The 24,355-nt window shown below is 45.5% G+C and overlaps 3 protein-coding genes across 3 annotated transcripts; 1 reads left to right on the top strand and 2 right to left on the bottom strand.

Annotated features, from left to right (window-relative positions):
* Window positions 1-2,432: 2,432 nt before the first annotated feature.
* On the bottom strand, window positions 2,433-3,254 carry LOC135393423 (PHD finger-like domain-containing protein 5A). Its single transcript, XM_064623863.1, has 4 exons — window positions 3,180-3,254; window positions 3,031-3,054; window positions 2,782-2,948; window positions 2,433-2,649 (listed from the first exon to the last, which is right to left on the bottom strand). Exons 1-4 carry the CDS (start codon window positions 3,229-3,231, stop codon window positions 2,560-2,562), a joined length of 333 nt encoding a protein of 110 aa, XP_064479933.1. The 5' UTR covers window positions 3,232-3,254; the 3' UTR covers window positions 2,433-2,559.
* A 150-nt stretch (window positions 3,255-3,404) lies between these two features.
* LOC135391843 (probable ATP-dependent RNA helicase DDX47) lies at window positions 3,405-10,761 on the top strand. The gene is made up of 11 exons (XM_064622352.1): window positions 3,405-3,527; window positions 3,688-3,781; window positions 3,866-4,054; window positions 4,728-4,799; window positions 4,893-5,083; window positions 5,962-6,078; window positions 6,661-6,807; window positions 7,936-8,012; window positions 9,067-9,198; window positions 9,284-9,413; window positions 10,526-10,761. The coding sequence occupies exons 1-11, from the start codon at window positions 3,432-3,434 to the stop codon at window positions 10,679-10,681; spliced, it is 1,401 nt and encodes a 466-aa protein (XP_064478422.1). The 5' UTR covers window positions 3,405-3,431; the 3' UTR covers window positions 10,682-10,761.
* LOC135391842 (uncharacterized) lies at window positions 10,696-24,127 on the bottom strand. The gene is made up of 7 exons (XM_064622351.1): window positions 23,942-24,127; window positions 22,658-22,748; window positions 17,335-17,472; window positions 17,125-17,208; window positions 13,565-13,684; window positions 13,351-13,481; window positions 10,696-12,256 (listed from the first exon to the last, which is right to left on the bottom strand). The coding sequence occupies exons 1-7, from the start codon at window positions 23,944-23,946 to the stop codon at window positions 10,780-10,782; spliced, it is 2,046 nt and encodes a 681-aa protein (XP_064478421.1). The 5' UTR covers window positions 23,947-24,127; the 3' UTR covers window positions 10,696-10,779.
* Between the last annotated feature and the right edge of the window lie 228 nt (window positions 24,128-24,355).

The raw sequence follows: 24,355 nt of genomic DNA on the forward strand, positions 1-24,355 counted from the left end.
TAGTTACCATAGTCGTCGGATTCGCCGGGTGGCCTGAAACACTATACTGATGATGATGAGCTGGGTTTTTCTGGCGCAAAAGCATCTATGGCTATGATGCGCCAAACACTATATTGCTACCAGACACCCGCGCAGCGGTTACCCTGCTATCACGACCTAACAAAAGAAATTGTTATGACACGCAAATCCTTATTTAAATCTTCTCATTTCGTCAAACCCAATTGCCTACTTGGTACTAAACGTACCAGGACACCGACTTACCATCCCTGCGCGAACAGTTTCAACGGCTCCATCAGCAATAACAAGAGCAGTCTGTGAGCCCTTCCTAACACCAACAAATGGATCCGACTAATCAAGGCATTTGATCAAACTTCCTTCATCAAGGCGTATGATGTTCTGCTTGTAACGAGCTCTGTTTTTGGAAAATCCACATTCTTCCAACGTAACTCGTCAGGCAACGAAACAAAGCTCCAAGCGCATCAGAGAGTGCCATCTCTTTCCCTGATGTGTTCAAGACACTGCAACCAACCAATATGAAACCGCAGAACGGAACTAGTCATTCTAAGAGCGCCATTCAACTCATCGCATGCGTCCTGCATTTGCCAACCTGCTCGCAACCCTACCACATACTTTCCAGGACAGGTATTACTTTTTTTCATTAAGAATGGGTACAGATCCATCTGTGCAGACCTTTGTCATTAATATGGGAAATCGCTGTAGCTCGTCTATCGGCCACGTACATGCACTCACCGTCAGGCACATCAAGCCTTCAGGCCATTGATTCTTCACCATTTCCGCCCTTCCAGTATCCCATGGAGCGAAGCTCCTTCCTTCGGTAGAGAGGCTCGATGATGTGTTCTGAGTACGGTAGCCGGTTGCAAGAGACGTCCAATTAGAGGGATAACTCAACACCAACAACTTCACTAAACAGCTCGACGAACATTACACAATTATTTGTTTATTTATTATGAATGAATAAATGAGTTTATTGTGCCCAAGAATGGCCGCAAGAGCCTTGGTGTTGCTTCATGAATTAACGTGGCTCACGATATCCAAAGATGAAATTCTTTTGCTTCTAGCGAGCGCCTTTACCACGAAACAATGCCATTCAAAGAGCATAATCCGCGTGAGTCTCTGTTCCACACTTGGAAACGGGTCACGCCGTGAGTGTGTGAGTGCACCTCGTCCCTTTTGGGTCAGGGCAGACGTCAAGCGTCACAGGCGCAACCAAAAGAAAAGAAAACCTTCCGACCTATAGGGGGCGACACTGTCACCATTCTAGTGTGGATAACACGTGGGCCGATGTTCGGATTTGATGGTTCTTTTCCGTAATTCCTGCGTATATTCACCGGAAGATCACTTCTGCCGCGATGGTGCGATACTATACGGTTCCACCTACGGCACTGAACGCGGAATAAACGTGTAAAAGCAGACGACGCGTCCACACTGCGATAGTTCTCCGTTCTCCGCAGCGCGCCGACACCGTTCGATCTCTGAGCGAGGCCTCAGACAAGCTGCAGCTCGCGAAGATCCGGATGCGAGAGGTCACGCTGTCCTCCCGCGCCAGATAATGTAATCTATCATACTCATTCTGCTTCCGTATTGGCTGTTAGGACTGGCCGCATGACACTACGATGCGGCAGAAAGTGCGCTCCCCTACTGATGGCGCAGCAGTATTTCTCCTGGCGCGCTACTGCTTCTCCTTATCTCCAACGTCGTATGTAATCAACGGACTAGATTTATTTTCCTTCTTAAAGGGGTTGAGGCACTTTCATGATGCGGTTTATCATATCATGGACGCATTGTACTGCACACCAGAATACAGGAAAAAGGAATTAATCTTCTGTGTGTCGTACTTAGCGAGATACAAGCCCTCGAGCACACTCCCGAGCAAAGTGCAGACGTCACAAACCTCAGAGTTGCGTCCATTCCCATTGGCATCCGTAAGCACGTGACTTCTCGTGGGCTGCCTCACTGGCGGCGGTGAGGTCTGTGATGTCAGAGCCGCGTGAGTTTCGGTATCCTAGGTGCCCATTTTCTCTGCTTCTATTACCCTCTTCGCTGTGAAACTTTCAATGCAGGTTCACATCGGTGCAAGGAACCTTTGCTTTATTTTTATCTGGGACAACGTGTCACAACCCCTTAGTTGAACATGGCTACAGAAATAAATTACATACAAAGACTCGATATATTTGCCATGTGTTGTGCTCACGTTTAATGCTACAAAAACAGTTTGAAGTTAGAAAGCACCTAAAAACTGTTGTCAACAAAGGCTGCTAGGAAAGCACCCAAACAAACAAACCGTGGTGGCTTGCTTGCTGACCACACACTTTTTAAAGCAGTTTCTCAGCATGGGTTGCTACCTACAAGGACCAACTACTGATATTGTTGCAGCATATACTGGAATTCGCAGACAAAGAAGAACCATGAGACACCTTTGTTGACTGGTCAACAGAAATGGTTTAATGTGATGAGACATCGTCAAAAAAGGATGATATACAGCAAATCATTGGTTGGGGAAGCCTGCAGGTTTTTCGAAAAGGCTTCAGAACACGTATGTCACCTTTTTTTGAAACCGTATTTCTTTCTTTCGTAGAACAAATCTGTTTTCGAACTTCCGAGGTTCACAATCTTGGGACAGCCATCTCTCTGCAAAGTGAACAGCATCGACAATTAGGTACACGTGGAAATAATGCCAATGTTGTACATAACTTCAAAAACCGGTTCATAATTTCCCCGGAACAAGTGTAAGGTCCAGTTGCACAGGGAACCAATACTTACGTCCTTTTCTTGGATAGTGCACTCCTTGCAGTAGTAGGCATCTGAAACTCCTGGGCCACCACATATGACACATCGGCCTTGATACGATCCATAGTTACATTCGTCACAGATACGAACCAGCGTGCACGGACGCACGTACGAGTCACATATCACACATTTACCGTCACCTGTTGATAAACAACACACACATGTTAATCCGTCACTTACGTTTCTTTCATTTGCGAACAAAACTCAAAGAACATCGCTTACATTTTTCACAGAGGCGGCCAATGGCTGCGACAAAAATAACTCGTGTTAGTACAAAGCGCAAATTGATTGTGTTCGGATGTGATTGACGCTTAGCGTCAGATAGAAGATTTTAGCGTGGATTATTGGCCAATGAACAAATATTTCCTTACCTACGCCGGCTTGTTTGCGACAGAAAATCAAGTCGGGATGATGCTTCGCCATGTTGAAGACGATGTCTGTGTCGATTCCGAGTTCGACGCCAGAAGAAAGCAGAATATGCTACACGTGCCGGTAAAAAGTGGAAAATGTTGACAATATTATTATTGTCGTGCTTTTAATGCAGTAATATTTAAAAGTGCATGTTAAAATTTATGCGCTTTTTTGTGAATAGTTGCTTGGCGGCGCCGTTAGTCAATACAAAGATGGCGTCGCCCACGGTGTCGGAAGATTCGGATTCGAATGATCTGGAAATAGATGAAACCCATGAAGTTGAAGAAGATGTCACCTTCAAATCTTTGGTGAGTGAAAGAGAACACATAAGCAACGGCTGAAAGTGCGGAGAATACAACGAATAAAAACATTGGCAGTAATGGTGCAGTGCAAATTTGTACAGATGCATGTCCGAGCACACGTGAGACTGACATATTGGGTTCACCCCTATATTTATGTTTCGCACAGGGCGTCGTGGATGTCTTATGTGAAGCTTGCGAGCAACTGAAATGGAAAACACCAAGCAAAATTCAGCGGGAAGCAATTCCTGTCGCTCTGCAAGGTAAGCGCTAAACGCCATGTTATGCCGCGTGATCTTTATTTTCATACAAATATAAATAAACCAACTGGCACTGAACTCTTTCAGGGAAAGATGTGATAGGCCTTGCCGAAACGGGATCGGGTAAAACAGGAGCTTTTGCTCTGCCCATTCTTCAAGCACTCCTTGACACACCACAGAGGCTCTTCGCTTTGGTCCTTACTCCAACGAGAGAACTGGCATTTCAGATTTCTGAACAGTTTGAAGCATTAGGGGCCAGCATCGGTGTGAAATGCGGTGAGCCTTTGGTTTCTTTATTTCCCAGGTGCAATGCCCCCCCGCCACAGCAGTGCTGTGTTGATGTGAAAACATGAGCTCCTGGCAGAAATTGCACATAAAGCATGCACCGATAGTGATGAAACATAACCTGGAAAAGCAGGGTTTAGTTACTTCACGACAGAGGATATTGTGAGGCTTCATGCCACCCCATGTCTGGTACAAAAGAATGTTAGAGGAAGCCATGCATAGCAAAATGTGATGCATAAAGAGCTGTCTTGTCTTGTAAGGGACACACTTTTGCGAGATCGTTGTACTTGAGCACTTAAGGTGCTTCCACTTCAAGTTTGAATTTTACACCATTGTTAATACAATTACTGTAAACATATTTTTGTTCGCGATGTATTAATTTTCACGAATCGCATTTGGGAAGTTATTCGCGAGTATTTAATTTCGCAATTCCAGGTATGTTTCCTTCCGTGGGATCAATATCAAGCAGTGTTCGCGAGTACAATTTTTCACGATTTTTTAGCGGTCGGGAAATTTGCGAAAATTAATACATCGCAAATAAAATTTAAGGTTCCCTCTAGATGAAATGCAATAGTGTAAAAGGGCTGAGAAAAACCTTGTAAACAGTTGTGCAAATATTGAATTTTGTTCCTAGAAACATTAATGTGATCAACTTTTGTTGCAGTTGTGATTGTCGGTGGCATTGATATGATGACACAAGCTCTCGCCCTTGCAAAGAAACCTCACATTGTGATTGGTATGTGATTGGTTTACTAATTTTGTCTCTTTTATAACCGTGAGTGATCATTACAACATTTCAAATCTACTCTCCGCGTTCATGCACCTGCAGCTACGCCTGGCCGATTAGTAGATCACCTGGAGAATACGAAGGGTTTCAGCCTCAAAGCTCTCAAATACCTTGTGATGGACGAAGCCGATCGAATTCTAAACATGGATTTTGAGGAGGAGGTTGACAAGATCCTCAAGGTTATTCCTAAGGAACGGCATACTTACCTGTACTCAGCAACAATGACGAAGAAGGTATTGTTGGTATTGCATCCGCATACCTGCCAACTCTTCCAGATTTTCCGGGAGACTCCAGAATTTCGTTCAGTCTCCTGATTGTACGGACGCGCCCTCCGATCTCCCGGAAAAGTGGGGCCTTGGGCGTTTTTCTTCCCTCGTCTTCCTTTAAGAGCTGCGCAAACGCATTCCTGAAGAATTAGACAGCCCGTAACACATGTTTCGTGGCAAGACCATCCATGGCTGGAGGTAGAGGCAGATTGATTATTGATGATTGGCAGTTATTGTGTCCGTGTTTTTCAAGAAGACGTGCTATTGTCCTATCGTAAATCCAGCCTCGTACACTAGTTTTGTGCGGTTGGTGGAAGCTACGATAGTGCGTCGCGGCCTCACCCGACTGATAGTGGCTACCCAAGCAGCACAACATCTTGGACCAATATTGACAATACTGATCAATACTTGGTCAAATGTGGGACCGTCATTGCCAATATTTGTATATTGGTCCAGTATTGGCAATACTGGTCAATACTTGGTCAAATATGGTACTGTCATTGCCAATATTCATATATATTTGTATATTGGTCCAATATTGGCAATACTGGTCAATACTTGTTCAAATATGGGAGCGTCATTGCCAATGTTCGTATATTGGTCCAATATTGGTCAGTATTGCCAATACGGGTCCAGTATTCGGCTAAGATGATGTGCTGCTTGGGTGCTTATGACGTAGAGGAATCGTAATACATTGACGACGAAGATTAATGCCCCTCGCCCACGTCGCGCTTAGGGCAGTCTCCCGAATTTTGAGTTTGTCGGGTTGGCAGGTACGCATCTGTGCAATAAGGGTCTGTATTTCCCCCAACAAATTAATCTCTTAACCATATTTTCGTTTGCAGGTCCAGAAGCTGCAGCGGGCATCGCTCCAGGATCCAGTTAAGGTCGAGGTCTCTTCCAAGTACCAGACAGTTGAAAAACTTCTCCAGTACTATTTATTCATACCAGCAAAGTTCAAGGTGAGATGTGTATTCGAAATTTCTGTACACATTTTGTTTGGTTCACATATGTTACGCAGCAATCCTGACGTGGAAAGTATTCAGCAAATCATGCGGTATTATAGTGTACCGTACATGTTGTAAAAGATCTAACAGTGGCAGTGTTCAGGTGTCAATACTGTCAACATGTTGTGATCTGAACTGTGTTGCTTTTTGCACTTTTCAACCAGAACAGATTCTGCTCTATTGTGTTAGATAGCTCTGCAGCTGTTGGGGTGAGGTTTCCTAAATTGTATCATCTGGCTATAGCGCCATCTTGAACCCAAAAGAAAGTGTGGTTCTGGTGGGAAAATTATTTCAGTAAAAAGAAAAGTAACATTTGCAAAGCAAAGTGAAAAGTAACAATTGCATAATTCTGTAAAAGTGTAAGTTTTAATATTTACTTCTAGGACACATGCATTTAATTGGATGAACGGCACACTAGCTGCTGGCTAGGGCACACAGCAGGCTCACTGTACTGTGTCCATTCTTGTGTTTGGAGAATGGCTTTTTGTTGGTTCTGAACAGTTCTCATAAACAACTATTTTTCTCTCTTTATTTTAGGATGTGTACCTAGTGTACATCATGAATGAACTGGCAGGAAACTCTTTCATGGTGTTCTGTAGCACCTGCAGTAACACGCAGCGCACTGCCCTGCTGCTGCGAAATCTGGGCTTCACGGCCGTCCCTCTTCACGGACAGATGAGTCAAGTATGCACCACTTATTTACTCTTCTTTGTCAGGGTGCCCTTTGTCATCAGTGTGAAAATATGAAAATAGCAGCAGTGCATAGTAGCAGTGCAGTGCCGCCAAAATTTAGAATCAGCTACCAGTGTTGTTGTTGTTGTTGTTGTTGTTGTTGTTGTTGTTGTGCATCTTTTACTGAGGCACTCTCTAGCACGATCGCGTAGAAATGTGTTGTGGCATGGCACTGTTCCCCAGGGGCTGTTTTGATTGGATTCAGTTGAAACAATTTTTTTTCTTTTTCCTTTTCCTCCCTTCCACTTGTATATTTCCTCCTGTAAGTCCCTACAGAGTCCAACAGTACAGTCGCCGACCAATTTTTCGGACTTGGCGGTGACCGGAAAAAGGTCCGAGTATAATACAGCAGTCCGAAACATCCGACGATCACTAAATTGCCACTTTATTATTCAACTTTATTTTGCAACAACTGCACTAAAGAAGCCAGTAATTGCGCCCTTTCGCAAGTGGCGCCTGCGTGCGATGATGTCCGCTTTGATTCATGCAAGCTTCATACGTTCATCATACACATTTGACAACACCATCAACATGTTCACGATTTTAATGAATTCAGTCAGCCAGTTCTCGTTGTTTGTGTTCACGACGTATGCGGTCGACGCCTGTGCGTGTTCAGCAAGTTTGTCTTCCGAGCCTGACTCGCTTGCCCTTGCTGCACAATTTCGTCAGCTCCGTGCTCTGTTGCAAGAAGTAGAATAGCTTACACCTCCTTCAACGCTGGACCTCAGCTGCTCATGTGGTTCCCGAATGCCACACTCCCCAATTCCCTTGCCTCGCAACACTTCTCGCTGGCCTTGACAGTCACAATGGTTCCAGAGCCGGGGCTACCATTGCCAGTGCAAGAACCTCACGGGAATGTTACTTGAAGAGAGGTCGCCCCGAGGTCCCCGCAACCTTGAACTCATTTTATTGTGCACGTGCTTTGGCAATTGCAAGTTTCCTTGCTCATTCTGTTTTTAGCAGAATAATGAGGAGGGAAAAAAGGACAAAGAGTGCAGCTCCTAGCGTTTGCACCACCTCACTGTTAGCTGACTCGACATTTTTCAATGTTTTTTTATTTCTACGCTCTCACATTCGCAGGCAAAACGTCTTGGAGCACTCAACAAGTTCAAATCGAAGAACAGGTCCGTTCTCATTGCCACAGATGTAGCGAGCAGGTGAGAGACCTTCGGAGAGAGAAAGTAATTGGCACAATTTCGTGCCTAGCAAACAAAAAAGTGTGCTTACGTGATAGGGGGTGATAGTCAATGATGGGAAGTACTTGAAGGACCAAGTACTACTTTAAGCACATTTTTCAGTGCTTGTACTTTACTTAAAGTACTTTTCAATTAGCGTAGTTTGTACCGTATTTTAAGTACTTTTATTCGGTACTTTCCTTTCAAGTATTCAACTACCCAATTGGCAATAGAAACACAAAACGTGTTCACAAAATGATTTCTTTTACTTCATATTAATGAAATTAATTAATTATTTGAATTTAATTAATGAATTTGAAATTAATTAATTATATTAATGAATCGGCTGTAAACTATCCATGCTTTCTAACTAGCACTCGGCAAACATGCTTGCTAAAAGCTTTTTAAAGATAACTGTCGAAACATAATTACCTCACCTTTTATCTCTACCAAGCGTTAAAATGTCCGGCGATACAGTCTAAATTTGTAATGTACTTGATCAGTACTTTAAAGTACTTTGCCAAGGACTTTGTACTCTACTTGAAGTGTGTTTGTAGTACGGTACTTTGAACTGTACTTAAGGTACAACAGGTGCTAGGTACTTGGTACTTTACTTTAAGTACAGTTTTGCGGTACTTTAGCCCATCACTGGTTATAGTTAGGGCCTGAAGTTTTCGGGAAATATTTTTTTTCTAAATTAGGGGGTAAAAATTCGGCGAATAAACCTGTGCTCGAAATTCACGCGAATTTGGGTGGAAGAACTTCCATTATGCTAAATTGAGGGAGAAATCTGGCTTAGTTACTCAAACTAACTGGCCTGGTTTTGTACAAATGGTGATCTAACTGCATTTGCTGCCAAACAAGTTAGCTGCGTGCATTCCTACAGACGTCTCAGCGAGGGCAATCTGACGGGTGGAGATCGGGTTTCACCCTGAAGAGGCGACCTTAAATTTGGGGAAGAATCTGGTTAAACCCTAAAACCTCCGGCTCTAGTTATAGTTCATTGCCTCGAACGTGCCACATCTTTTCTTCTCAGGGGTTTAGATATCCCACATGTCGACTGCGTCATCAACTTTGACATCCCCACCCACTCCAAGGACTACATTCATCGTGTGGGGCGCACGGCTCGGGCGGGGCGCTCCGGCAAGTCCATCACTTTTGTCTCGCAGTACGTTGAACTTGGGAAGAACATTTCGCTCTTTGATGTTATTAAGTTCAAAGTCAATGAAGCTGTCGTGTATCTCTTCCGTAAGGTACGATGTTGAGTTATACCAGCGGATCGAACACCTGATCGGGAAAAAGCTGCCTCTGTACCAGACGGTTGAAGAAGAGGTCATGATGATGGTGGAAAGAGTGACAGAGGCCCAGCGATATGCGAGAATGGTATGGTGTTGAATTTAGTGCCTATAATATTTCGTTGAACCGCATCTCATTCCTGCTTTGCTGTGCAGGAAGTGGTGTGTTATGTGTGTTAAAAGTGGTAGTGTAGAATCTCAGTAGTGAACCTGCACAGTGAACATGTAGATGCAGTGCTGATGAAGTAGACCTGTGGCCCGTGTTTTGAAACGCCAAATCGATGCGCTACCGATATAGTGAAGTTTTTAGCAGTCCAACAAACTTCACTACAAGAAGTTCTGCTGTAAATGTGTTCCCAGGATTGCCAGAGTAAACTTGATAGCAGATTTTATATGACATATTGTACATTTAGCATAAATATAATATGTGAATTGATAGTGTTAGAAAAGGAATCCTCACGGTGGAAAGGGTGGTCCACATACTGACTGTTGACTACTCGCTCGTAATCATAACTTTCTAAATGTATGAGGCTCGAGTTATTTATTATCTAGTAAAGTCTTTGTGGGAGAAATGATGTGGGGTGATCATGTATGACCAATTGTTTCGTGTATTGGCCGATTAGTGCGATCTTATTAAGTAATTAAGCACAGTGAAAATGAATGCTGCCAACTGTGATTAGAGCCTGAAGTTTTCGGGAAATATTTTTCTCTACATTCGGGGGGTAAAAATCGGGTAAATAAACATGTGCACTAAATTCATGCAAATTCGGGTGAAAAAACTTCCAGTACGCTAAATTTGGGGACAAATCGGGCTCAGTTATTCAAATTAATTGTAGTGGTTTGGTACAAATGGTAATGTAACTGCATTTTTCTGCCAAACAAGTAAGTTAGTGCATTCCTACAGACATCCCAGTGAGGGCAATTTGCCGGGTAAAAATCGGGTTTCACCCTAAAGAGGAAACCTTCAATTCGGGCTGCAAATTCGGGGAACAATCGGGTAAAACCCTAAAACTTCAGGCTCTAACTGTGATGCATGACTGCCACCAACATTCAGCCGGTTTCATTTCCATAGAGGGCTCCATCTTGCTTTAAATCTTGGCGGTACATGTTTGTTGGACACCCTGTATACTGGGCTGAACAATGTTCAATAGACTAGTAAAGAAGACAGTGCCACCTAGCTTGTTTGTTTTAATCCATCAGGAATTGAAAGAGGAAGAAGACAAAAAGAGGGGAGGCAAGAAGCGGAAAGCAGACGACGACAACGAGGTGGACGATACGGAGGAATCTCGTGGCCTACACAAGAGGATTGGAAAGAATAAGAAACAAGGGGGTGGATTCAAGACGAAAAAGAAGTAACTTCTTCAACTTCAGCAACTGCATCGTCGTTGTTTATTTTTATGTACAGGTATAATACATCCGCTGCATTACATTTGTCACTCATGTTTTCAGCATTTTCAATGTCCGTGTATCAAAAGATTCTCCATTTCGCGAAGGATGAAGCTCGAGCCAGCGTCGTTCATCAGAACGTCTTCGTCGCGGGACGACTCTTTTACCTCTTCTGCGTCATCGCCCATGCTGTTTTCTTGAGGAGGCACATACAGTTCAGATCGTGTAACCATGATGTGTGGGTTGTCTTCAAAATATTCCATCTCGGGCAGCTCTTCCAAGCTGCTGTTGTTGAGCGTCGCCGTCTCGTACGTGGAGTCATCCGCCGTCTCAGAGTCCAAGGACGTCTGCGTTTGGACGACACGCGTTGTCCGAAGGACAACATATTCGCCTGCGCCTCTGTCCTCAGTTGTTTCGCGGAGGTCTTCCTCGGAGATGCTCGAGTAATAGCATTCCGTATCTTCATCGACGACGCAGCGTTTGCTTCTTAAGGCTGCTCGTGGAAGGTACATTGAATCTGGAACCATGTCTTCGAGTTCTTGATAGACATGCGCAGACGTGCTGTCAGAAGCCTCCGAGTTGGTCAGCTGTGTGCTCCCGCGTACCTCGTCAAACGAACAGCTTTCGTATTCGTGGGACATGGGACGGGAACAGTCTTTGAGGCCGCTGCTACTGTCGTAAAACGCGTGACTCTGTGTACGATTCGTGTCTCGAGTTCCCGCCCGGTCGCCAAATACCTCGTCGAGCGAGAATCTTCGTTGTGCTCTGCATCTCTTGTTCACCTTCTGGTAAACCGGAAACCCGTTTTGTTTGTCAGAACTTGCGGTGAAAGAATGCCTCCGTTGAGGCCCGCTGCAGTAAATTTCCGTGACATGCGTCACGGAATCCGTGTAGATGTTGCAGGCGTCTCCTGCAACCGCCGCGGTTGTGCTTTCGTTAACCCCTTCTCCCGAAGGCTCTTCTTGAATGTCGTCGATTTTGGCGTTGCGTTGCTTGTTGATTTTCCCGTATACTGGAGGGTCGTCCTGTTCACTGTAATACGATATCACTGGTATCCTTACACTAACGCGGAACGTCTCTGTCGTTGCGTTTTCGTCGGGCGGAACGTCCGGCGTCGTCACGTTCGTACCCCGATCGTAATCGGGATCCGGTTCTCCTATGGTTGCATAGCCGACGTCGTAACTAACGTCTTCAACTGCATCCCTCGGCTCTAGTGGCTTTTGAGGCTGAGCATCGTCGACTGGCATGCTTTCCGCTTCTTGCGAGCTCTGGTGCAGCCGCGTCTCCTTGCCCGAGAGCTGTCTGAAGAATCCCTGCAGACGAGATTTCTTAAGCTTCCCGAAACTGAAGGACCTGATGCGGCGTAGGGTGTTCTTTTTGGCTGGAACTGCCATGTCGCTGGAAGGCCTTTGTGTGTTGTCACTCTTGTTCTTGCGAGGAGCAGGACTTGGAGCACGATGTACATCCGCCTGGACAGCCTTGGGTCCGTTTGTTGCGACCGTGCGGGTGCTGGGGCACTGTGGTCCTGGCCTGTCCGATGTACCTCTGTGGCATAATGGATGCAAGAGACACTCATCAGCGTAAACTCTCCTGATGCAATCGAATGCTCACAATATTTAATTGCGAATCTAAACTTGTAATGAGTAGAACCTGAAGTTTTCCGGAAATATTTCGTTGCAAATTCGGAGGGTAAAAATTGGGTAAATAAACGTGAATCGAAGAACTCTAAGTATATACCAACTCGCTTTCTCTTCAGGACCGCTTTTCGATTCCTAAGGGTAGCTTTGCGTGGCTCCAGAGATATGGTGTAGGCCAAATTGTTGATGGTCACTGTAACTCGCTACCTTTCAAATGCTCTCTGACAACGAAACACATTGCGAACGAGGACAGTTCATGCCCGCTCTGCACTGACGACTCGGATATGGCTACACTAGGCAGCTGTCTGATCTCGCCCCTCTAAATTGAGTGGAAAATTGCCAAAGACCGCCCAGACCCGAGGCAACTGAAACTGAACATGGAAAGCGTTCATTCCACATCACAAATGATTAACCATACACGCCCAAGGCCCTACGACGGTGGAATTTGAAGCTGCGCCGAAACTTGATTTTTCTTGCGCGGGTACCTGCATCAGAATGCTTCGAAGCGCTTCCATCACTGCACACATGTTTGTAAGATTTCCTCCTGTCCTTGTAGCAACTATGCTTGACTAACACTGCTTCTCTGCCACAATGCCCATACCTTATGCCCTGACTATGTATAGGGCCTGACTTTTTAGGGTTAAACCCGTATCCGCCCGATATTTACCCCCCGAACAAAATCTGTAAAATTCGGGTTTAACCCGAATCTACCCGAAAACATCCGGGTCGCGTGGCACACTCATAAGTGTGCATTAAAATAAAGTTTGATAACATTGCTAAACATTAGTTCCATGTTAAGACAAATTTTTATTAAACAAAAAAAAAATCACCCTAATACACCCGAATTCCTGACGGCAGAATAGGCCGTAACGGGATTTAACCCGAATACACCCGAATTTTCAAATAAAAAATATCACCCGATATTTACCCCCCGAATTTGGCCAAAAATAAAACCCGAAAAAGTCAGGCCCTAACTATGTAGTGTGAAAAAGTATGTCTTACTCATCTCGGAGCTCTTTGAGATGCGTATTGTTGCTGAGTTGAACACCGAAGGGCCAGGAAACCTCGCCAACACCTATGGCTCCTTGGAGTGCAGCAACCCAGATGTCCCTGGTGTCCTTGTCGTTTGCGGACTGAAATTCGCCAGTCATTACTATAATTTAAGCCATCAGCGTTGCCATCTATGCGATGCTACAATGTCACATAAAGAAATTACCAAATAGATAATATCGGAATATGTGACGATTTCTAAGCCGTAGCACTTCTTCGATTCGTGCGTAGACCGTACAGCCTGGACAAGGCCAAAGTCGATGAGTCCTCTGCACGTTCCCAGTGCCTGCAGGTAAAGGAAGATTAAGATGGCATGGAAATGATAGGTTATCGCATGTACACCATCTCTGCAACAAGTTTAAAGCAAGCACTCTATCGGTTTCCAAGGGTATTGTGTCCCTCAATCCTTGCCCCATCTCCAAAGTTCCCCCCCGTGGGCCTTTGGTGCCCCCTGCAGTCACTAATTTGGGAAGATGCCGTTACTCGCAGCACTCGTGTTCAATACCGGCAGTCGCACATTTTACGTGCGGGAAGGGGAGGGAATCATTATAGGTGAAAGATGAAAGTCACTGAAAAGGTTAGCCAGCTGTAGGACTCGAACCCACATCTTCTGGATTTGTCCCTTCTATGTTGTTCCAGCCTCAGAACATCAGTTCTTTCATGTTCATTATAGGTGTTTTTGACACAAATGAAAGTAAAACAACATAAAATAGGTCCCTTTCGTCCTTCATGTCTTTTGACGTTTTCTTTTCGTCTATGTCTTCGAAGCTGCTATGTGATGCCTTTCTGAAAGCACCAACAAGCCCAAATTGCCTTCGTTGCTGGGGAACAGTTCATTGTGATTTTACATAGAGATGTGTCCAGCTTTTAAAAGGGGTAGTTTGCTCCCTATGCTAATTGAAACAAATGTACGTGGGAGGAATGTTTGACTCCAAGCAACTCTCCTGTAAGACGTTTCGCTGGGAATCGTTGTATTTCCGAAGATGTCTGTATTCCGCGAGCTAGCTTGCGGCGCGGGCCACAGGGAGAAGAAAACTACAGAGCCGCTCGTGTGACGTTCGCTCTGCGGTAGTCACGTGGGAGCGAGGATGACAGCCTTGTAACGTCACAGTGTTGTCACGTCGCACATATGTTTCTATGCGCGAGAATTTCAAATCGCGTGGATTCACGTGCTTTGCGATGCCGATAACTTTCTTATGCCGTGCAACATAATGCGTAGGAACACTACCATTTCCCACAGAGATGTACAATTTAATCCAGGGATTTTCCTGTGATGTAATCGGGGAGGGGGGGGGGAGCCCCGTTGAGGGTAGTGACGCCCATATCTGCTGGTCTTACTAGCAGGTATTTTTGGGGGTGTTGCAAAATGTTGGGGTCACTAGGGGTTGCTGGGAAGATCTGATCCTTGAAGTGCAACCTATCCCTTTGAGGCAGCGACATTGAGCATTGCTCGAGATCCTGCTTCATTCATCAAGCAGTCTATCAGGAATCACCATGTTCTACATTTTCGCTGTACGGTGTCTGCGCTAATTAATGTCCAAACGCGCGTCATGAAAAAGCAACCACAAGCGGTGTGGCACGCCCCTAAGGGCTCGGCCCAATCTGCTGACGTGACGTAATCAGATCCGTATGACGTTGCGTCAGCTTCAGGAGTAGCCGAGATGACTCATTTCTCACAGAAAATTCGTCTCCTACAGACGTGGCGCCGCGCGCGCTACTTGCGGGCGGACTCTCCGCGTTGGGGGGTTTGTAGAAAGAGTGCACATCAAATAACTCGCGTGCTACGGGTCAGCTAGCATAATATGTCGAGCAATACGCCGCAGACAAAAACGAAGAAATCAAGAAGGGCTTCACTGCTCCTCTGGAGTATTCACCGTTCAATGGTTGGTCGCTCTGATGAGGCATCCGGTGCATTCGCTGGACAATAACGGGTTCGTTGGTTTCTGTTTCCGATAATAGTGACGTCTGTCTACAATGTGAAGTGGTTGCAGGTAACTGTTCGCCCCTCGTTCATATAGCTTACCCGATGCAACCACGACATAATCGGCAAATCCAATGAGCAGCCCGTCCGCACAAAACCGCTAGGGGCGCCACTCGTCGGCCCGCGAGATATGCATCATGATTGGGCAATGGAAATTTGAATTTTGAACGCGCAGAAGCGGACGCACGATTACCGTGCAGACGACAGCAACAGTTCCTGTGAAAACTGGTAGAATGACGATAATGAACTGGGACATCCACTGCTTGTACAGAAGGTAAAAGCGAAAAGGTAAGCTAAAGTACAGAGTACTGCAGAAATTGAGGAAGCAATAACCGGGCCGATGGGTAGCGCCACCGATAGCCCCCAAATGCGGCGCTGGGAAGGGGTCATGGTAGCTATAATCTGTTAGGTCGTGGGTACAACTCTGTGGCAGCAAAGTGGTCTGACGTCAGTCGGCTACGTCACCCTAAGCCTTAGCTTAGTCAAGTAACATTTAGCCTAGCCTGTTAGTCTGTTCTGGGTTAGCTCTAGTTTTAACTGCTGTCACCCGACTATCGGGGAAACATTGCAGGTACGTTTAGTAGCTTTTACTGGCACGATATTAAACGCACCGTGTTTATAATTATAAATAATACACAAAATGTCACTGATGTCATTGACGCATGAAGATGCATCATTCATATCCCTGCCTCATACCGATGCTTGCAGGTAGTGGCCGGCACTTCTTCACAAGCTGTGTGGTTCCCCTGTGCAACATTAACGATACCGTCACAGCATTCTGGTGTGTAGAACGACCTCTGAAAATGCTGCAAACCCGATTGTCCAGCAACTCGTGTAATCGTTTCTATACTAGTATACCAGCGCCCTGCGCGTAGCACCCAGTGGCGGATCCAAGGGGGGGGCGGTTGGGCGATCGCCCCCCCCAAAACGTCAGTTTATGCATTGCATTTCCCTCTCCCCCTCCCCCACTGCGCGCTCCGGCAAAGAAACCGCCCCCCCCAAACCGAGGGTCTGTATCCGCCCCTGGTAGCACCTGAACAGTCCTCGCAGGAAACCGACGTTGTGCCGTCCTGGCCAAAGACTCCTAGAGCCTAGTATGCTTCAAGACCCATTCTCTATAGCCAGTGCACTACCAAAACTGCTAGGAGGGTCCCTTCAAGCACACTAGGCTCGAGGGACCCCTAACGGCGAAACCAATAAACTTGCTAGCGTTCGTACCCGCAGCTTCGGAGTTAGAAAGCGGGTACGTTAGCGACTGATATACAGTTCTCAACTTCTGAGCACCAGTGTAGGTGAAGAAACTGCCATTACGCTTCGCTACAGCTGCCACAAAACGCAAGCGCAGCTCCAAGAAAAAAGGCCTTCCTCTGGCGACGAAGGCTGGTCCCGTGACAAACTTCCCGTTTCCTGATGAGAAGTACAAATGTCGTAACTTCTATAAGCGGATGGAACGGCGAATCCCGTTGTGAGTTAATGGCTGTCAAGTGCAACCATCGTCTTGGCCTTCAAGCAATATGTGTCGAAGAAAGACCAGATGACAATGTGCAGGATGTCGCGTTCATTTCCTCAGCTAATGACCAAAGAAGGACAGCTCTTCTAAGTGTAATCATTGACGGCACCGATCTCGGAACCGGGGATTGACGTAGAACGAGACTCATTAAAACTTCCATGTCCTGTACTTTTTGTGCGGGGCAAAGTGGTATGTCGCACTAGAGAAGCAGTTCTTCAGAAGGATGAAGACTTACTTTGTAATTGGACTGGGACTTGAAGTACAACAGAGACTTGCCGTCGAGTACGAACCAGAACTTTCGCCAGAACCACTTCAAGTTCTGAAATGATAAAGTCACGTTGAGATAAACGACAAGACCCTGGCAAGTGCTTCAGACAAGGGAATATATATATATATTTGCTGAATGCATACAGTATGCCGAAAAGGGGATGCATGAATGGCATACCAGTTTGGTGGTTCTTTTCCTGAGATACCCTTCCATCTTGGGCATTCCGGACTGGGATTTGCGGAAGTGAACCCGAGCCTGAAAGCTACTGTCCCTTCCATCTCTTGGCCGCAGTTGAACGTCACCCATTTCAGCCATCTGGCGCAGGAAATATGAAAAAAGAAAGTAAGGATGTGTACGAAGTTTTTAAACCTTTATCGTTCGTTGCGAGTAATTCGCGAATCCCGGCGACATCCTATGGCCATCCGGGTGGGCATCCTGTTGGAAGGCACGTGTACTTACTGGACGAGGAATTACCCAAAACTCATTAACTTTTTATTTAGACGTTTTCGGGAAAATGCGAGACAGTAGGATATGAGGCATTCGTTATTTGAATTCACCTTCTTTTTTTTTTTTCCATAAAAGTGGAACTAGCATTGTTGAACGGGACGTTTGGATCTCGTTTTCAAGACTATTCTTTACTTCTGACGGTGGCCCAGTAAGGCCGAAACAGCTGTCCAGTGCTGCTTTGGCAACGTTTCAGTACTGAGGCGAGCACGTACTTTGAGATATGAATGGCCAAATTTTGATATGCAAATCAGCCGAAACTAGAACCACGCACTTCTCGAGCACAGAAACGACATGACTTATTTCGGCTTATCTGGGCCGGAAAGCGGTGAAAGGTAATTGCAGTAACGGTGGTGGTGGTGGTGGTGGTGGTGGTGGTGGTGGTGATAGGGCTTGCCGTTGTCGGCCTCACGTTGCAGTAACGGTTTATCTGGCCAACTGATCAGCGTTTCCTCCAATCAGCTCGATCGCTACAACAGACGTGGCCCTCCGACCCGAACGCCCTTTCCCATTTTTTTGCGCTCGAAAATTGCGTAGTTTCGGTATTGGCTCATTTGCACGGAAACATTTAGCGACTTTTTTGTTTTCGCAAAGTACGTGCTCGTTACAGGATATCTAAAAAGAACGGTGAAGGTAAATAATGGCTGGCTCCAATTTTGCAATCTCGCATTTCCCTGAAAACATATAATTAATAAGTTAGTGAATGTTAGGTAGTTGGTCGTCCAGAATATATCTATAGTCACATACGCTTTCACATAAGATGTAAGCCTGGCCGTATAATCCATCTGCGGAAATCGAATCTGGGTAGCTCTCATAGTTTTATCATAAAAATTCTGTAAGTGATGAAAACGAGAGAACACCCTGTATGTACTGTGGCTGAAAGTGTGCTAGAATTTGCGAGGGTGATACAGTGAATCTTTTTCTGTTGCTTTGACTTCGTGAAACTAAGTTGTTCCATATTCCAATTCACGTTTCTGTCATCGAATACCTTGTCTGTTGTGAGACATCAATTTCTGGAAAAATCGCTGGTGAAATTCGCGAAAATATCTAAATAATTATAGTATATATACATCATATACATCAATTGCAAATGGCTGTGCGCAGCCATTCGTTCCGTTTGTGCACTCGTACTCGAATTACCGTGGATGGCACGTACTGGACGGACCCATTATGCCGGGCACCGGTACAGAGTCCTTGGAAAATTTGACTACAGTATACACCAAAGGCGCCACGAATGGCCATATAGTTGCCTCTTCACAGAAAACGCCCTACATTCATTAAAGCGGTCTCACTTCTTAAGAAGTCTATGGGGAATTTTTGTTCGCAGGGTTCTCGTAAACCTCGCTAGATTTCTACGCGAAACAGTCAAAGGCGTGTTCGCCTCTAGGGAATGGCATATTTTTCAAGGCCTCACGCAATCTGACTGATTTTTGGCGAATTAAAAAGTTCGTCAAATTTTCAATACGTGGGAGTCTATGGGAGATGCAACAACACCCCTCTTCTCGGAACGCCCGCCCGCGACATTTTCGCCAAAATCGTGTCATTCCCTGCAGCAACAGTCGGGGAATTGATTGCAGTCAACAAATTCGACACGCTTACTGGAGTCTTCCAGATCCCTGTGAATGAATAATGGCTTTGTCGTTTGCTGTCATGTTGTGCACGCTGACATCGATTACATTACTCCCACGGGAGGAAAGCAAAGGGAAGAAAACAATTTTGCGAAGGTGCACCCAACTCTTTCCAGACCCAGAGCCGTAGCGACGGAGGTGCGAGAGAGGGCGCCGAACGGCAGGCCCTGGCCGTTCGGCGAATTTGAATTTACGATCTCAGCAGTGCAAATAAGCGTTTTCATTTCTTTGTTTGCAGGGCTTCTGATGGCAGTGGGTGAGGGGGGGGGGGGGGGGGACGCTTCAGATTTACTCTACCCTGGGCGCAAACTTGCCTCGCTACGGTTCTGACTGGACCGCATGAGTCCGCCTCAAGTTATCCATGTACGTCTTTGACTGATGCAGCTCCCATCGTATCCATCGGCCTTCCGACCTTCTCTCCTCTTATATTAACTGACTCACACCCGACTCACAGGAGGCTATCTTGAATGATGTTCATTTTCTGAACATTGTACAATCGCAACCACTGCAACCTACACAGTTACTTCATGTGACGCTAAAGGACCTGGTGTACAAACTTACGGCCGAAAGCGTAATAAGCCAGAAGAAAGAAAAAAAACATTGAAATGTGAGAAAAATAATGTGAGGTTCTCGTCAAAGGCAAAGGGTTTGTACTGTGTGCACATGGACCTCGCATAATATTTTCGTCTTTCGAATTGGAAATGTTAAGTTCTCTATCTAACCGTTGGATGTTGTTCCTTCTATGTGGCGGTAATATATTAGGCATGTGCGAATAATTCTTTCAAAACCGAAGCGAATAGATACATAAGCCGAAACAAATACAAAGCGAATAAATAGTACGTTATCGAACCGAATCGAATACGTAGCGAATGGTTGTATATAACGGGATCGAGGGTGTCGCTCCAGTGGAGAAATGCGACAGCCTGGTGTTCCGTAAACTTTTGTCACAAACTGTACATACGGAAAACTCTGAAACATGGAAAGAAGACGACACACGTTTTGAACAAACATCGGTTCAGTTCTGTACTCGATTCGGAAATCGAATCGAATATAGAATTGTTCACTTCGGTATTTGAATATTAGCACATGCCTCTAATAGACATGACAAATGACTTACATACCTACGAGTGCCTATGACTATCACTACGCCTGCGAGTACACCTATTAAAAGTGAACCTGGCTGTGCGTTGCTATACACCACTTTCACCACAGACATAAATCTTTATTCTGGATAAGTCGTGGGTCTGTCTTCCTGCGTGACTCTAATTTCCTCCACCGCCTGTGCTCGTGCGCACATGGGATTTCTGAGAACTGTTCCGAGCCGTTAGATATTCTGTTACCGCTTTCTAGCACGGTTAGAGCCAAAGCGTGAGGCTGTTGCCTTTATCTTAAGAAAGGAGAAGGAAAGGAAGAGAGAATGTCGTAAAAATATGAGCGCGGTTGGGACGGGGTCGTGGATCTTGCATGCGCGGATACCGTGCGGATACTGTTAATCCTATCCGCGCTCATATTTTTACGACAGCTAGCAGAAATAGGTGTATCCGCATACGCACGGATGTTGAGTATATCCGCACGTCAGCGGTAATTGCATTTGTGTAGGAAAAAGTCTACAGGATGAAACTGTTATGCTACAAACGTTTTTACTTTTCAGAATACATACTCTCCGAGGAACGTTGTGCCATGTACAGTTGTCCGATAATAGCAGTCAAATGGACAGCAATGAAACGGATGGCGCATTTCGGATGCGTACTGTCAATTATGGCTCCCCATGGGGGATGTCGGCAGAGGCGCTGATGCCTTCTACAATGTGGATCTCCGCGCATACCGCGGAGGTATGCAGTTTTCTTCGCATGTTTTGTCACGCGGATTTCAAAACATTATATTTTTATTCGCAAACCAGGATATGTCGTGCTGATATCTACGCGGATCCGCGGGTATAACTAGAGTCACTAAATAAGCTACGCTTTAGAGTAGCGACACTGTGCCGCCATGTTGTTTCGGATGACCTCCAGCGCCATCCATTTAGCGCTCTTCGAAGTGTCGTCTTCTTCCACTGCTGAACTTCACCTTCATCTATTTCTACTGCCAAAATAGAGGTGGGGCTGGAGGTCATCCGAAACAACATGGCGGCTCAGTGTCGCTACTCTGAAGCGTAGCTTATTTAGTGACTCTAGGTATAACCACTGCCATGACAATGGGGAAATTATATGTAAATAAATAAATAAAAAAACGCACGCGCCTCTAAATACGGCACCAATATTGAACTATTGCTTTGAAGCACACAAGAAGTTGAGGTATGACATGACCTTACCAGCAGAGGAACGGTACCTGAAGCACCGAGCACAAGCTCGTTATCAAAATGACCAAATGTTAGGGAAAGCGCTCGACAGTATAGCGACAAAACGTTGCGACTACACTGAATTTGTGTCGCCGGATTCGCTACCATTTCTATCTCGAAACTGTTCTTGCTCCGTGTCCTGAGACCAATGTACAATGCTACAGTTAAAAAGACATACTAACTCACTAACTCACTGCCTGGTTCCTGGCTTTATCTCTAGCGGTCACAACCGCAAGCGTACGGTGACCCTTGTCGCGCCTCGCTTCGTGTGCGCTATGCGTCCATTCCAATAACTGCGGTTATTCCGCATACAACGATGCTTTACAGCGTTAATCAGTTTCTAATGTACTCACTTATCGCTCTTTTTATAATCGTGACACGACGCATAAGCCGTCGATTACGATAACAACAACGTTATTTTGATGGTGGTATTTGACTATTACATTGATTGTTGATTACGCCTGAGTACGTTGATTACTGTGATCATAATCGGTGTATCCTGTACCATGAGCAGGCATAAAAATAACAGTCTGCGTTATCAAAAGGGTCTGCGTCACCTGACACACTGTTCGCGAACAGAAAAACAAGGAGAGTCGTGCGAATATTCGGTTTTTCGTAATACCGAAGCGAATATTCGAATATCGAATTCCGCATGGAATATAGAATTATGCATCCCGACTTCGAATCGAAGCGATACGTTTTCCAAATCGAATAGATTCGAAGCTGCACTCGTAAGTCCATAGACTCCAAAGGGGAGGGTATGAAACAAAGTGAGTGTTGCTTCATACGAAGGTTCCAAAACAACAACTTTATTTGAGATGATGAATGGCGAGTTTTATCGCCATATATAAATATAATGTATTGTAGGCTACATATCTGTAAATATCCTCTGCATATGCCGTACATGTGTTCGCTTCCGTTACGTAACTGTTCGCCTCGTAGTCACTTCTGGTGTAAAATGACTATTCACAAAAAAAAAAAAAAAAAAAAATTGAAGCCGCGTACCGCTCAAGCGATACCTGCACCTTACCTTGACGCGCTTGCCTACGCAGCTGCGTAATCCATTGGCATAACCGTTCAGACTAGCGGCACTTTTGCGTCGGGACGGACGCTTCAAGAACCTGCAAGGGAGCACCGTGTCATTTCGCTTCCACTGTGTGCATCATACTGAAGGTTTGAAGGACTACATAGGTTTTTGTCGCCCAGAACCGGAAGTGGCGGAAATGTTGGTCTGCGTCCGGTGAGAACATCCGGTTTTCTGTTGTAGCATAGATAGTGATAGCGGCACGAGGGCTTTCATCGTGCGAAGTTGTGGTCGTCGCGGTTGTTTTTGCTGAATTTCTGAACGTGAATGAAGAAAGGAGTTAGTTAGGCCGGGCGCCGGATGGCCGTTCTCTATGGGTTAGGCATCGTTTTGCGCCAAGCTCCGTGTGGCGCGCGAACTGGACCGTCACTTGATTATGGATTAAAGCGGTAGGAGATCACGTGAGCTCACGTACTTTTGGTCGGAAAGAGCGCACGAAGGCCGGTGTGGGTTATGTAACTGTATTAGCGCGAAGTTTCCAGTCTCGAATATGAGGGTCGTCACGACCGTTCTTGGGCACCAATAAAACATTATTATTATTATTATTATTATTATTATAAGTCGTCAACTAAAGAGGAGCCTCCGATAAGCGGTGAAGTGTCTAATTCATATTAATGGTAATAGTGATAACATTTATTAGTACGGGTTTATGAGCGATCGAACACCCCTTCCGAACTTCCCTCTGGGTCCTTCATCTTGTATGATATAGGTCATGTACTTAATCTTGTAAATTTCCAATAATAATTCAATTCAACGTACAGGAGCGCCTTTACTTGCACCCCCCACCTCAGAATTAAAAAAAAAAAGTATCTGACATAAAATGTAATAAAGTATGCCATATGTTCCGAGGAATGAAGACCAGTATACCCCTGTTGCTTTGCTCACGGTAGGATATGGCCAAGATAACCAGCAAAGTATTCCTAACCTGGCACAGCCCAACGGTGTCTATTCAGTATATAGTGACTTACCACCAGCGATAGCATGCACAAACGAACACGTGACACAATATTTGGCGATAACGAGCGCTTTGAGCACCTGGTGCTCGCCAAAAACATCAAAAACAACCTCAAAAACAAAACGGCGGCGAAAAATAGTTGACGCGAACAACAAATTGTTTTCTCTGGTGCCAAGAAGACCCATCTGGAACAAGATTTTAACATGTCCACCGTTCCCAAAATTCCCTACTTTCCCGTTGAACAAAATTAAAGACATATCGTTGAATGTACTCACATCATCGTTTGCCTCCACTTTCACAGTTGTGCACATCGTCATGTATCCAAGTCTGCTGTCTGCGGCTCTCTCAGCAACACCGACACAGGCACCAACGGAAAGTGACAACTCATCCCGTGGCTATGTATAGAGGAGGGGGACTTTCCCTGCCTTCTATACTTGATTGTATCCAGCATATGGTCTATTGCGGATGAATTCATGCGAGTCGAGCCCCCCTGTATCGATGAGAGGGCGGAGCGCCACAATCGCGAGTTCCTGCTGTGTTTGTTCCGCTTTAGAAGTTATGGCTCCGCCTGAGTCGTCCAGAGATAAGTAAGGCGGAATCAATGTCGTCCGCTACAAGTTGTGAGGGTTGAAAGTTCGTGGTCGCTGTGATTGAGGCCATCCTCGTTCACTAGATGAGCCAGGATATAT

The sequence above is a fragment of the Ornithodoros turicata genome, chromosome 4, assembly GCF_037126465.1.
Source record: "Ornithodoros turicata isolate Travis chromosome 4, ASM3712646v1, whole genome shotgun sequence".
Classification (NCBI taxonomy): Eukaryota; Metazoa; Arthropoda; class Arachnida; order Ixodida; family Argasidae; genus Ornithodoros; species Ornithodoros turicata.

Bases quoted from the DNA above. Each gene is read 5' to 3' on its own strand.
- LOC135391842 (XM_064622351.1), bottom strand. The intron at 13,482-13,564 runs GTAATTTCTTTA...GGCGAATTTCAG, and splicing joins ATTCCGATATTATCTATTTG to TCCGCAAACGACAAGGACAC. The intron at 12,257-13,350 runs GTAAGACATACT...ATTATGCCACAG, and splicing joins CTCAAAGAGCTCCGAGATGA to AGGTACATCGGACAGGCCAG.
- LOC135391843 (XM_064622352.1), top strand. From the start codon at position 3,432: ATGGCGTCGCCCACGGTGTCGGAAGATTCGGATTCGAATGATCTGGAA. The intron at 4,055-4,727 runs GTGAGCCTTTGG...CTTTTGTTGCAG, and splicing joins CAGCATCGGTGTGAAATGCG to TTGTGATTGTCGGTGGCATT. The intron at 5,084-5,961 runs GTATTGTTGGTA...TTTCGTTTGCAG, and splicing joins CAGCAACAATGACGAAGAAG to GTCCAGAAGCTGCAGCGGGC.
- LOC135393423 (XM_064623863.1), bottom strand. From the start codon at position 3,231: ATGGCGAAGCATCATCCCGACTTGATTTTCTGTCGCAAACAAGCCGGC. The intron at 3,055-3,179 runs GTAAGGAAATAT...TTTTTGTCGCAG, and splicing joins TCGCAAACAAGCCGGCGTAG to CCATTGGCCGCCTCTGTGAA. The intron at 2,949-3,030 runs GTAAGCGATGTT...GTTTATCAACAG, and splicing joins TGGCCGCCTCTGTGAAAAAT to GTGACGGTAAATGTGTGATA.